This window comes from Nuphar pumila, chromosome 10, assembly GCF_984573655.1.
Source record: "Nuphar pumila chromosome 10, dmNupPumi1.hap1.1, whole genome shotgun sequence".
Taxonomy (NCBI): Eukaryota; Viridiplantae; Streptophyta; class Magnoliopsida; order Nymphaeales; family Nymphaeaceae; genus Nuphar; species Nuphar pumila.
This window is the reverse complement of record NC_143258.1, coordinates 5517752-5531738: the sequence shown is the minus strand read 5'-3', so window position 1 is coordinate 5531738 and position 13987 is coordinate 5517752. Positions and strand designations below refer to the sequence as shown.

The following is a 13987-nucleotide window of genomic DNA, read 5'->3' as shown; positions in this document are numbered from 1 at the left end:
GTGGTTCCCAAGGTCCCAACAGCTATATTTATAGCTGTTGAGGTGGTTCCCAAGAGCTCTATATGACCTCTCTTCTCTATATATAAAGTGGAGTAATCCAATTCTTGTTGTATGTTTGTTTTCAACCAATTATCCAATAATTCCTATATTTTTTATGTGTTGTTTTTGCCCATCAGAGGCATTTGTGATTGAGTTTTGTATTTAGACCCATAAGTGGTCCTTGTTCATGTGTATTGTTCTTTCCCATAAGAGGCTTGTACTTGTGCATTGGGTATTTCATTACATATTCGTTCTTTTACTATGTCACATGGACATGGCTAAAGGATATGGGGACATCTATTCTTGTTTTGTTTCACATTAAGAGTAGTCGATAGGGGGATGCAACATAAGAGTAAATTGGAGTATCCACTATGCCACATGGGCAGGGGTGTGGGTACAGGGTACAACACCGGAATGTCTAAAAGGATAGGTACAGGAGCATGGCTATATATATATATATATAGATAGATAGATAGATAGATAGATAGATAGATGCACAAAATGCTCTACAACAGAGTTTTACTAAAGGTTTAAAACATCTTATAGATGAAGAATTAACTAACAATTAATAATTAAAACATTTGGGATCTTTTAATCCCCAGTGTTATCTACACATTGATTGGATCATAAATAGACAAAATGATTCAAGTCTAAAACTCAGTTGGCCCATACCTGAAGTACCCAAGTACCAGTGTGGATACAAGACAGGTACAAGGGACTGGTATTAGTACCCATATTACTTAGATTCAGAGCCATAGACCACACAAATAACAATCAACAAAAATTGAAGCTACTAATTTTTATGTCCAAGAACCAAGTCCACGTTTATATTTATTTGTATTTTGCATAGCATGGATAAATTTTGCCTCTGTTCAACTCTGGCCTCTGAAACTAAAAGAAAATGCACATATTTGAAGGTACTTTGCCATGAGGAAAAATGATAAATTTAGTCATATAGCTTGTGATGCAAAAACAGAAGAATAAGGGCATATTCTATAGACATACCTTCAAGGATGCAGCCATCTCGGCCAACTCACTGTTGCCATCCCCAGATGGCTTAGAGTGGGAAGATATCTCCTGCATAGAGAGTCTCAAAGGCTATCAAAAGAAGAATGTAAAATCATTGAAGAAAAAAATGCAGCAAGTATCTCTCATGTACATGCATGCACACAAGGATGAGAGAGTGAGAGAGTTGACCTGCACCAGGAACATACACAATTCAAAAAAAAAAGAAGGAAACTAATTCAAGATTGAACCTTAGGAGGAATAAATGCAGCCTCTCTCTTTCTCTTCTTTTCTGCCGTCTTTTCAGCTTGCTTTTCCTGCTTCTCCAGCCACTTCTTTTTAGATTTCTTTTCAGCTTTTAAGAAGTATTCACCGCTCTCTATTTCGAGGTCAATCTAAAAATGCAATATTTAACAGTAACTTTAGCTGCTCTTGATGTTTATGGATGGTAATAAACATTAAAAATCAAGCGTACAGAATAGCAAGCAAACAGTAATAGACTTCATTTAGGCTCTGTATGGAGCCAAAGATGAGAAGGGAGACAGTATTTAATGAGGATTTAATAAATACCACCTACCCCCACAGGTGCTTGGGAACCCTGTTTTGGAAGAAGAGAATGGTGTTAGGAGTGGAGATGGCCCATTTTCAATTACACCCCCACAAGGATGTTGTTGACAACTCCAGCCTCGTCTCCTATTTTCTTCTGCACTCCCATCACCACTCTCATCTTCTCCCCAACACCAGCTCCCAAACAGAGCCTTATTGAGGTTTCACGGGAAACAGAAGAAACACAAATAGATGAAAAAACTCGTGCCACAACTATGCATCAAGAGCACTAGGTGATACCCAGGCACCAGCGTCCTAGCTGCCCAGGCGTCACTAGAAACTCGAATAAATGCATTATTTTACAAAGCATAATCTTCAAATTGGCACCTAAGTTTTCAGCGTAATTCAAAAATGCACCTAAACTTTGTTCTGGTTAATCAAGAAAACTCCATGGACAGTTTGGACATTAAATTTCTATCAAGTATCAAAGATGACCTTTAAGAATTTATTAATCAATTATTCTCTCCTCCTCTACAAAGTTTGATCTGTCTTTTCTATAAGTTGAACAAATTTGTTGTGGCATGGGGACAACAGTGATCTAAAAATCAACATGTTTTATAATATCATATTCCTCATGATTTTTATTTTTTTCAGATATCGAAGATCACTAGGAACTATAAGCATAAAAACAAATTTTGCATCTGCAGGGCAAACTGATATCCAGAGATGCAGTAGAGAAATCTTAAAACAAAGATCTCACCTAAAAACCATATAACATTAATCATATTTCAAGGACCATGTACACAGGAGTGCAAAGTATCTAACCTTGCTGGGTTGTGGTGGTGGAGGGAATGGTGTATATGGTTTCTTCTCTTTAGCCTTCACCTTCGGTCGCTTAACATTTTTCCTAAATAAAGAGAGGATGTAGTACTATTAGATGTGAAAATAAATAAATAAATAAAACAAAAGAGTAGCAGCAAAGAGCAATCAGTAGATAGTTTAAGAGATATTGCACTTTTTATATTTAGGAAGGAAGTTGTCCCAGTTCTCATTTGCAAGTGCAGGGTTCTTCGCAAGCTCTCGCTTGATCATAAGAGTCTAGCAAGAAGACAAATATTAATGCACGTCTCTAGCAACTGCAGACAAATTTTTACTACCAGAAACAGAGGCAATTCCTTGTGTATACCTTGATATGATATATTGGATGTGTATTATGCATGCAATCTTCCACAATCCTTCTAACCTGTTTCAAGCCCTTGAATGACCCCATGGAAGCAACAGTATATCCCTGGAAAAAGGTATTACTTAGCCCATGGAAAGAGAATTGATCCCACAACTGGATTCAAATTGAATATATCAGAAAGGAAAAAGAAAAAGTGTATGACTTCACAATTGGCTGATGCCAAAAACAAATAACAAACCATGCTTGCAAACCTGAACCAGAACATAACAACCAGTCACCAACTCAATGGCCTGCATTTGCCAAAAGGGATTCATTTTAAATTTTCCAAGAAGGGTTTAATTTCATAAATTGCAAAGAGTGAATCATCTACATACCCTCAGAGTGGTATTATTGGTACCCAAGAGGCGTTGTCTTCTCTTGTGGAAGCGTTCCTACATAAATTAATTTCCATCAAATGATATAGCTTTAGTTAGAAGAATATTCTTTTCCAATAAGAAGAGAAGAAAAGGAAAGCATGCTTATCTATCAAATGCCTTATTCTAGTCTAATACATCCATATACAGGAAAAATATTGAAGCCCTCAGGAGTTCAGAAGTTGATGCTTCATACACTAATGGCCTGCAAGGTAACTCCACTCTCCACTATTTACAGAAAGCTGATTGGTTTGCAATGCAAACATAAGCGCCAAAGGGGCATTCATTAAAAAAGAAGAAGAGACACCTAAGAATATGTTTTGCTGCTATTGCCCAATGTATGTCATCCTACATCTCAAAGGAAAAAGGCTTTGAGTTCTGTTAGAACTGCAAGAGCTGCCATCATTACCACAAGGTACACCATGTCGCCCCTGTCAATAGACCCAACTTGAAGGCAAGAGTGATGCAGGGTCCAGTCCCAGGTTTCATATAGTAACAAACTCCACCTAGCTCAATTAAAACATGGAATGGCCGCTCTTTAGCTTATAGAAATAACCATGGAAGTAGGGGTATAACAGGGTCGGGTTGAAAAGTGAGACCCAAACCCGATCCAATCTAATCTGAGTTTGGGTTCGGGTGCAGCTAGAAATTGTGGACCATATGGGTTAACAGGTTCGGGTATGTATCAGGTTGGGTCTTTAATAGACCCGTTTTGATTCAGGTCAGGTTTGGGTTCGGGTTTGGGTATTGCTGAAAAAAAGTAGACCCATATGGGTTAACGGGTTCGGGTACGATCGGTTCAGGTTTTCACTCGGGTATTGATATGATTGGTATTCTAGACCTAATTGCCCGCTTATAAAAAAATATGTAAATTAATGGAATCAACTATTCATTAAGAAGATTATATCCTAACAAATGAGAAGCTTATTAATTATTCTAAATAATGCCAAATTTTAAATATAAATAAAATATTTCTATACCAACCAATCATTTCAAGTTGAAATAAAATGACATCAATGATAATATCATATTCAAAATGTATTAAATTCAATGGGTTCTTGAGTATTATTCTTTAGAATTGGGATTCACTTTAACCCAACAATTTCCATGATATAAGGCAATAGGAAGTATCAGAAAAAAATGAATTAAACTTTTGATTACTAAAAGGTAATGCATATTAAGTTTATCAACATTTTTAAACATTTAATTGATTATATAACATAATATTTACAAATTATTCTAGTTATTTCCTCATACTACCAATTATAAAATGGGTTTGGGTACATATTGGGTTCAGGCCAGTTCAGGTACGAAGCAGGTTTGGGTTCAGGTTGGTTCAAGAATAAAACAGGTCCGGGCTGGTTCGGTTGTACAATACGAGGAACCATTTAGATCGGGTATAAAAGCGGGTCGGGTACAAACGATTTTGGTTTTTTTTTCAATACCCAATACCCAACCCATTTTCGTTACGGATCTATATTTTGGACCCGACCTTAACCCATGCATCCACTAAAATCATGTCAGGTAGGATATAATTGATTTGGGACACCCCTACGTGCCAGCACTTATCCTTAGGATAAGCCATGAGTCTAAGGGTGGCAATCGGGTCGGGCCAGTCTGATTAGGGCTTGATAAGGGCCCGACTGACAGCCAATCCCAAGCCTGCCCGACCTAGTTACAATTGGGCTCGAGCTCCGGTCGGGCTAGGGCCTTTAAGCCTGACCCAATTAACGGGTTGGGCTTGTCAAGCCCAGTGCATTTTGCACATGGGCCGAACCAGATTTGGGCCCGATTATCTAATTGGGTCGGGCCCTGACTTCATTCAGGGATGGGATGCAAAGTGCAGCCCAAGCCTGACCCGATATGGGCCAGGTACCCGACAGCTCGTCGGGCACCAGATCCAATGGCCATGCTTAGCCATGACTTCATTTACAGTCAACATTGCAGGTTCTGAAACAGTGGCACCAGAAACAGAATTTGTTGTCCCATTTATTGGAGATAAATCCAATATCACCATACGAAGTTGCATTTTTTCCATGTAACCATTAGCTCAAGTCAACCTATGAACCCTTTTCAAGGATCCATTGCACCTCATCCACAGCCCATCCACCAAGAATTTAGACCTTGCGGATGGCTTGATCTGTGAATAGCCCTACGTGACTCAGCATGAAAGTCGCCTCATCCAGCAATAGCTCTAGCCAAAAAATCATTTCTCCCTCCCTGAAATGGGTAGAAGAATGAGAATCATCAGCCTTCACCTAGCATAACCACGACATAAGGTTCCTATATTTGGGTTTCCTTTGGAAAATCGACTGAAAATTCCCAGTGCCCTCAGATTCTTCTTTGAGCTCCAGGGTGACAATTACTGTCATTCCTAATTTTTAAGAGCAACTTTTCTCCCCTTTTCTCATCGTGTAACATCTCTCAGTTGAAACCTTCCCTCTTCCCTTTCACCCACCACCATGTTCATGCATGTGCAATCCCAAAATGGCCAGAATGTGACTTAACACGGATAGGTTCCGCTAGGATAGGTGGTTAATGTTGTTTGTCTATGCTTTGTCTTCTAGTTTTGGTGATTTCTCATCACCCTATTGTGAAATAAGATTTTATTATTCCTTCACAAAAAAAATGTCCTAAGTCCCAACAGCATTTTTTTCTCTTTCTGGGAGAGGAAGGGTTGTTAAGGTTCGGGTTGGGAGAGTGAGTGTGTGAGAGAGAGAGAGAGAGTAACAAATGCTTGAAGGCAGAAAAGACACCAATAATGCAACATTTTGACACAGGTTTTTTGGAAATTGCCTACGGAAAAAAAGTGTGAAAGGACATTCAGACATGCATGCATGCATATAATAATTAATGAACCATTAGCATAAAGAGGTACAATAAAAGAGGGTGGAAAAGAAAGATAGGTACCTTATTGCGAATAATGTTACCAATCTGTATGATGTCACATTGTATTTCATCATCCAAAATTTTGATTGCCTACAATAAAAAGCAAAGAAATTAGCAATTTCCTAGCCTTAAATCTATAATCAGAATTTATGCACGGGAAGCACAGCCAATTCAAGTAGATGTATGAAACTGCAGTGAATATATTAAGGTACACACATTGATGACAGAACAGGCCAATAAATAAAAAAACAAGAGTAATTTACAAAAAGCCACCTAACTATTCAAGTTATCAGCTGCCAAAAGTCACCCAATATTTGTGTTATTACATTTAACTGCCTACCTTATCTGAATGCATTTCAAATACCTGCCTGAGGTATAAAATGACATTTTTGTCCATTTTTTAGAACTACACATCTCATATCATGTTATGGTCTTTTTTAAGCAAAAACTGAAGGAGTTTTAGTCGCTTTCTTGGATAATAAATAAAGGCCAACTAAGTGATTTTAAGAGCATCTGTGTCTTTGAAACATAAATTACAGAGCAAATGGCTAAATAAATTTAGCAAAATGTTAGGCGGATTTTTGTAAACAGCTGATACATTAGGTGGTTTTTTGTAAATTACTCGAAAGAACATGTCTTTTCAATTATGGTGAGAACTTGCTTGACATAATCACAGGAAATATAGGAGAGAAGGGTGATTGTATGTGTGTGTGCACAGACGTCTGCAGATGAGAGAGAGACTATATTTCTGAAAATAAGAAATTCATTATTGGTAGAAAGTATTAACAAATGGAAGCACTTTATGTATGTACCTGAGGCGCAGGGACACTACGAGCTAGAAGCCGCAAAAGATCTCTAGCCTTTATAATGATGTATGGGTCCCTTGTCTTCCGAGTTGTTGAAACGCTCATGGTGCCCTCAACCTGCAAACAAATATAATTTGTAATCAAACTCATATTAACCAACAGCAACCTTCTGATATAAATATAGCCAAATCCCTTGTCATACACAAGATAATACATCAGTATATCTCAATATCATTCAAAAACAAAGTTCATTTGAGATATCAATAATCCTAGAACCTGTTTGACCAACAACTCGAAGAAACCACAGGCCTACATATATTTTATTAATATTAGAAAATTTTGTAGTTCTTTCTCAGACCTATCTCACAAGTGCACCTATTAAAAAACAAGTATGAGAAGAAGATTCCCCAGAAAAGTCACTCTATCTGAACTCCTAAAAGAAACAAATAAAGAAAAGGAAAAGATGCTGCCAAACTTTGAACTTCTATGGACCTTCACCATTTACATCTTATGATGTTTCCAGAAACTATATTACATATTCTCTATAAGTGAAACTAAACAAAGTAACAAACAATAGCATATTACTTAACTTTTGACATTGTACAAATCAGCATAACTTGCTCAATCACACTCATAACCACAAGCTCAATGAACATCCATCCTCAAATTGTACATCAGAATCAATCAAGTATTCACAAGTTTCAAATAAAGATGTTGATTGTAGCAAGGGTTTGTGCCCGTAGTTGGACTTGCACCACCTGAACTCCAGTCTCCAACGTTTGTGGATTTCCACATTTGCAGTTACAAAGTGGTTTTCTGAAAGTGGCATGTGCAATAGCACTCAGGTATCAGTTTAGATCACAATAGTGTGTACTGAGTATCAATACAACTCATCCTGTGAAAGACAGCTTGCATTGTTTTCTATTTCATTCTTTTTTATTCCATTACTGGAATTTCAAATTTGCACTTTTTCAAACTTAAGCTGTGCCTTAGGCAAAGTTCACCCATGCTACTGGAAACACAAAGAAGTATGGTTACCCTGGCTTGGGTGCAAATAATCCAGCAACCAAAAACTTGTTCCCTTCACTTGATCAAGAACAGTTGTTTCTCCCCCAACATTTCTAGACAACCAGATGACATCAGAATTTTATGTGCATGGATAAGTTGTTAAAATGTAAACTGTAATATATATATATATATATTATTTAATATTTAATATTATTATATTTTCTTTTATTATTTTCTTTTTCTATTTTTCTTTATTTTCTTTTTTAGCATCTAGTTCAATAGAAACTAGATATTTGATCCAGTCAAGTTCCTGCTGGAACTTGACTGTGCAAATAGCTGTTGGACTGTAGTCCAACAACTATAATAATAAATGCTGTTGGACTGTAGTCCAACAGCTATATTAAGAGACGTTGGACTTCCAACGTCTCTTTTGGAGAGCTCAAAATGAGCTCTCCTCTCTCTTCCACTTTTTTGTATATATAGGGGTGAAACCCCTTCAATGTAAACTACTATGCTTCTTAAGCATTTTGTTCATGAATAAAGTATTATTTATTTTTCAAGTGTTCTTCCTTTTATACCCTTTCAAGGGTCATGCTTGTAGTGTCTCCAATAGACACTTGTTTGTGAGTTATTCGTGCATTTGTTGAAGACCACCATTTCATTACATGGTATCAGAGCTACGAAATCCTTAGATCTTGAAGTGCTTTCGCCTCAATTTCCGTGCCACATTTACAAAAGGTGTTTCATCACCTTGTTCTTGGCTCACGAAGATTTGTTTGAAGAAAGGTGAACTTGTGCTACAAAAATTTTGGTTTTGTATCCTCTCTTATTCCTTTGTCTACTCTTTTTCTTTTCTTTTATTTTTCTCTCTCTCTCCCCCTATTTATTCCTCTCTTACCCTTGTAAAAGATGGATGACAATGATAAGATCACCATCATTCCTATGAAGCTAAATGATACTAACTATGTAATGTGGGCTTCGATTATGAAGCACCACATTTGGGGAAAAGGTTTATGGGGTATAGTGGATGGTTCCGATTTGGAACCTAAACTATCTCTTACCAAGAAAGAGGGTGATAAAGAGGTTCCTCCAACGGAAGAAGAGAAGAGTAAGGCGTTAGCCACTTATGAAAAGAAATGGAAAGAATGGAGGATAGGGCATGCAAAAATTATGTCATGGCTCATCAATAGCATAGACATTAAAAAATGCTCTAGTCTAGCTAAGTTTGAGCATGCCGATAAGGCTTGGGAATACCTCAAAAACATGTATTCCCTTAAAGATATTGCACATGTATGCAATTTTCAAGATAAAGTTCTGACAATGACTCAAAAAGATAAAACTATTCGAGAATATTATAATGAGTTGTCCGAACATTGGGAAGAGTTGGCTCTTCTTGAGCCCAAATGGCATTGTGCCGAAGATATCGAGTTCGCCAAAAACAACTCGATATGGAACATTTCTATCAATTTGTGAATGGTCTAAGGCCGGAGTTTGAATCCACCAAATCGGCCCTTTTACATCGTGGAAAAAATCCTTCTATTGTTGATACTATAGAAGAGCTCACTATGAAGGAAAATAGACTTAGAAAAAGTACTCCAAAAGTTGATGATGACTCTGTTTTAGCTGTATCTAGACCGAGGAATCAGACTCGTACTTATAAGCCGCCTCATTTTAGAAGACAAAACGGCAACTTTGATAAAAGAAAAGTTATTTGTCATCATTGTCATGAACCGGAGCACTATAGGCCTCAATGTCCAAAGTTAAAAAGAAGAGAAGAAAAAAGAGTTGCATCTGTTGAATCCGAGTCAAAAGATCAAGATGCACCTGTGTCTATGGCTCAACTGATGGAAATCCTTCAACCTCTTCTTAAAGGGGTATCCTCCTCAACCGAAGCCTCAACTGGAGCAGCAGTTGCATCTTTCTCTGGTCCAGGTAACTTTCCTTGGCTTTTAGATTCTGGTGCTTCTTTTCATATGACCCCAAATGTTAATAGTCTATCCGAATGTCTTAAAAATAACTCAAGTGTGTCAAAGGTTTTTACAGCCGATGGCACATCTCTTGAAGTAAAAGGATTAGGATGTTTTTTTGAAAATATTTAAAAATCCAAAAAAAAATTTATCCCAAAGTTAGATATATCCCTAAACTTAATTTGAATCTCTTATCTGTCTCGCAAATATCTGATTATAGATGTAATATCTCCTTCTCTTTTCATGGTTGTTGAGTACAGATCACCAGTCAGGGAAGCTAATTGGAGAAGGCCATAGAGAAGGAAGACTCTATTACATGGACTTTTTGGAATTACCCAAGAATGCATTTTGTTATAATATTCAGAAATTAGAATTGGATTTATGGCACAAAAGGCTTGACCATCCTCATATGTCTAAAATAGTAAAATTCAATATTTTCCAAGTTTGGAAAAATTTTGTAATTCTGAAAATTTTTCTTGTAAAGACTGTATTCTTGGCAAAATGAAAATGTTACCATTTCTTAGTAGAACTTTTGTTTCCTCACGACCACTTGAGTTAATACATTCGGATGTTTGGGTCCCGCACCAGTTATTTCCAAAGGTGGTTATACATATTATGTCATTTTTGTTGATGAATTTTCTAGATATACTTGGATTTATTTTCTTAAACATAAATCTGATGTTTTTGCTAACTTCCAAATATTTCATAAAATGGTTAAAAATAAGTTTCAAAATGATATTTTTGTTTTTCGCACTGATTCAGGGGGAGAATTTATGTCCAACGAATTCAAAGACTATCTCAATTTACATGGTATTACACATCAAAGATCATGTCCACACACTCCACAACAGAATGGCCTAGCCGAACGCAAACATCGGCACATTATGGAAACTATTAGGACATTGTTAATTGCAAATCAAGTTCCAAAAAGTTTTTTGGCTGAAGCGGTCCTAACTGCCACCTACCTCATTAATAGGATGTCATCTTCCTCATTAAAGAATACAACTCCAATAGAAAAGCTTGTTAATTTAACTCCAGATTATTCTAGATTAAGAGTCTTTGGATGCAAATGTTTTGTTTTCACCAACAGAAATGACAAACTCTATCCTCGTGCAATCCCATGTGCCTTTTTAGGATATGCTGATAATCAAAAAGGCTACAGGTGTTTCGATTTTCAAAATGACAAATTACATGTGTCAAGAAATGTATCTTTTTGGGAAAAAGAAAGCTTCTTTGAATTTGAAAAATCCAAGGATGTCACTGAATACTCGTTTTTAATTGATCCAACTTCAAAATCCAATGAATGTGATGTTGGATGTGACCTTGACAATGATCAAAGTACTATTGTTGTTGAAAATGATGATAATGAAGAGCAAATCCATAGGGATGTTAGTCTACAATATTCAAGACGTAGAGAGCAAAATTTTCCATGTGCATTACAAAAATACTCTAAAGTCTCAACTAGAAGAACGTCTAGAATCTCTAAACCTCCAGAAAAATTTGTGTCTTATGAATCTTTTTCACCCACGTATAGGGCCGCCATTACATTAATACAATCATACGTTGAACCATCATCTTATTCTCAAGCCAAAAATCATATAGAATGGATAGAAGCCATGAAAATAGAATTGGATGCACTAGAAAATGCCAATACTTGGACGATACAAGATATCCCTCTAGGTAATAAACCTATAGGTTGTAGGTGGGTATACAAAGTCAAAACCAAAAGTGATGGGACCCTGGAAAGATATAAGGCCCGTTTAGTAGCAAAAGGATATGCCCAAGAGTATGGCATCGATTATGAAGAAACATTTGCTCATGTGGCCCGTATGACCACTGTTAGAACTTTAATAGCCTTAGCCTCCATTAGAACATGGCCTATCTTTCAATTAGATGTCAAAAATGCTTTCCTGAATGGGAATCTCGTTGAAGAAGTATACATGGAAGCCCCACCTGGTATTAGTATCCCTAAGGGTAAAGCTCTTCGTCTACAAAAAGCTCTTTATGGTCTTAAACAGGCTCCAAAAGCCTGGTATGACCGATTTAATCATGTTATGCTTGATATTGGTTTTCAACCTTGTTTAACTGACACTGCTTTGTTTGTTAAGAAATCTGATGCAGGCATCATTATTCTTCTTCTCTATGTGGACGATATGATCATCACCGGAGGCGATAAACAGGGAGTTGCAAATATCAAATCTTTTCTTAAAACTCACTTTGAAATGACTGACTTAGGTTTATTAAGATATTTTTTAGGCATTGAAGTTGCTTATTCCCCTCGAGGATATTTGATATCTCAATCTAAATTTGCTCTTGATATCGTTTCCAGGTCTGGAATTACAGATGATAAGAAAGTAGACACTCCAGAAGTTGTCAATGTTAAAATGAAAATTGATGATGGAGAACTTCTTGATGATCCTACTCCTTATAGACAGCTTGTTAGAGCTCTTTCTTATCTTTCCATTACTAGGCCAGATATAACTCAAGCGGTTCATACAGCCAGTCAGTTTCAGCATGCTCCCACCTCCGTGCACATGGGAGCAATTTTGCGTATTATTAGATACTTAAAATCCTCTCTTTCACGAGGACTCTTCTTGTCTGTTTCATCTTCATTAAATTTAATTGCATATATTGATGCTGACTGGGGAGGTGATCCCAATAATAGACACTCAACTACTGGTTTTTGTGTGTTCCTAGGTGAAACCTTAATTTCGTGGAGGTGCAAGAAGCAGCAGAAAGTCTCTCTTTCCTCCACCGAAGCTGAATACAGAGCCATGGCAACCACCACTATGGAGGTTGTTTGGCTCAAACGATTGCTAGCGGATATGGGAGCTAAAGCAACGCAAGCTTCAAAGATGTGTTGTGACAACAAAAGTGTGATCTACATTGCAAGCAACCGGACATTCCATGAGCGCACTAAACACATTGAGATGGACTGTCACTATGTCAGAGAAGAATACTTACATGGAATCATTGATCTGCCATATGTTACATCAGAATATCAATTAGCAGACTTCTTCACCAAGCCTCTCGCTGCTCCCAGATTTCACTTCCTCTTAGACAAACTTTCGCTCATTGTACCGTAAGTTTGAGGAGAAGTGTTAAAATGTAAATTGTAATATATATATATATATATAATATTATTATATTTTCTTTTATTATTTTTTTTTATTTTTCTTTATTTTCTTTTTTAGCATCTAGTTCAATAGAAACTAGATATTTGATCCAGTCAAGTTCCTGTTGGAACTTGACTGTGCAAATAGTTGTTGGACTGTAGTCCAACAGCTATAATAAATGTTGTTGGACTATAGTCCACAACTATAATAATAAATGTTGTTGGACTGTAGTCCAACAGCTATATTAAGAGACGTTGGACTTCCAACGTCTCTTTTGGAGAGCTCAAAATGAGCTCTCCTCTCTCTACCACTTTTTTTTATATATAGGGGTGAACCCCTTCAATGTAAACTACTATGCTTCTTAAGCATTTTGTTCATGAATAAAGTATTATTTATTTTTCAAGTGTTCTTCCTTTTATACCCTTTCAAGGGTCATGCTTGTAGTGTCTCCAATAGACACTTGTTTGTGAGTTATTCGTGCATTTGTTGAAGACCACCATTTCATTACATAAGTAGTATACCATACTATATACATGCAATGTTAGCGACCTCACCAAATATAAACCTTATCAGCTAGAGCAAAGTAAACCTCCAACATGCTCTTGAAACCACAAATATCACGAGATTTATGAAAATCTCACGATAATATCGCGAGAAATTACTTGAACGTTTTAAACGGTAATTTCTTGCGATATATTCAAAATATCATGATTTTTTCATCAAAACATAAATATTGTGATTTAAACGCGATATTTACATTTTTAACGGCTATTTATCAACTGTGTGGTTTTTTTTTAATATTTTTTATTTATATTTTCTTATTGCGATATATTAAAAATATTTTTTTATATTATTTTTTTTTTATTGCCGAGATTTTGCAGAAACAATGCAAGATTTAAAAATCCTTCTTCTTCTTCTTCTTCTTCTTCTTCTTCTTCTTCTTCTTCTTCTTCTTCTTCTTTTCTTCTCTTTTGCCCGGCAGGGGCGACGCCCTTGCCGCCTGTGTCTGACTAGT

At 36.6% G+C, this 13987-nt stretch overlaps 1 protein-coding gene across 2 annotated transcripts in view; it reads right to left on the bottom strand.

The window, feature by feature from the left end:
* LOC149823336 (KRR1 small subunit processome component homolog) overlaps positions 1 to 13987 on the bottom strand; it is a 41081-nt gene that overhangs the window by 24126 nt on the left and 2968 nt on the right. For both annotated transcript variants that reach the window (XM_090018785.1, XM_090018784.1), the window contains exons 3-11: positions 6888 to 6998; positions 6097 to 6165; positions 3148 to 3204; positions 3025 to 3063; positions 2777 to 2878; positions 2606 to 2688; positions 2416 to 2497; positions 1296 to 1439; positions 1045 to 1116 (exon numbers count right to left, since the gene is read on the bottom strand). In XM_090018785.1, coding sequence (XP_089874911.1) covers positions 1045 to 1116; positions 1296 to 1439; positions 2416 to 2497; positions 2606 to 2688; positions 2777 to 2878; positions 3025 to 3063; positions 3148 to 3204; positions 6097 to 6165; positions 6888 to 6998 — 759 coding nt within the window. The remainder of the gene's footprint in view (positions 1 to 1044; positions 1117 to 1295; positions 1440 to 2415; positions 2498 to 2605; positions 2689 to 2776; positions 2879 to 3024; positions 3064 to 3147; positions 3205 to 6096; positions 6166 to 6887; positions 6999 to 13987) is intronic.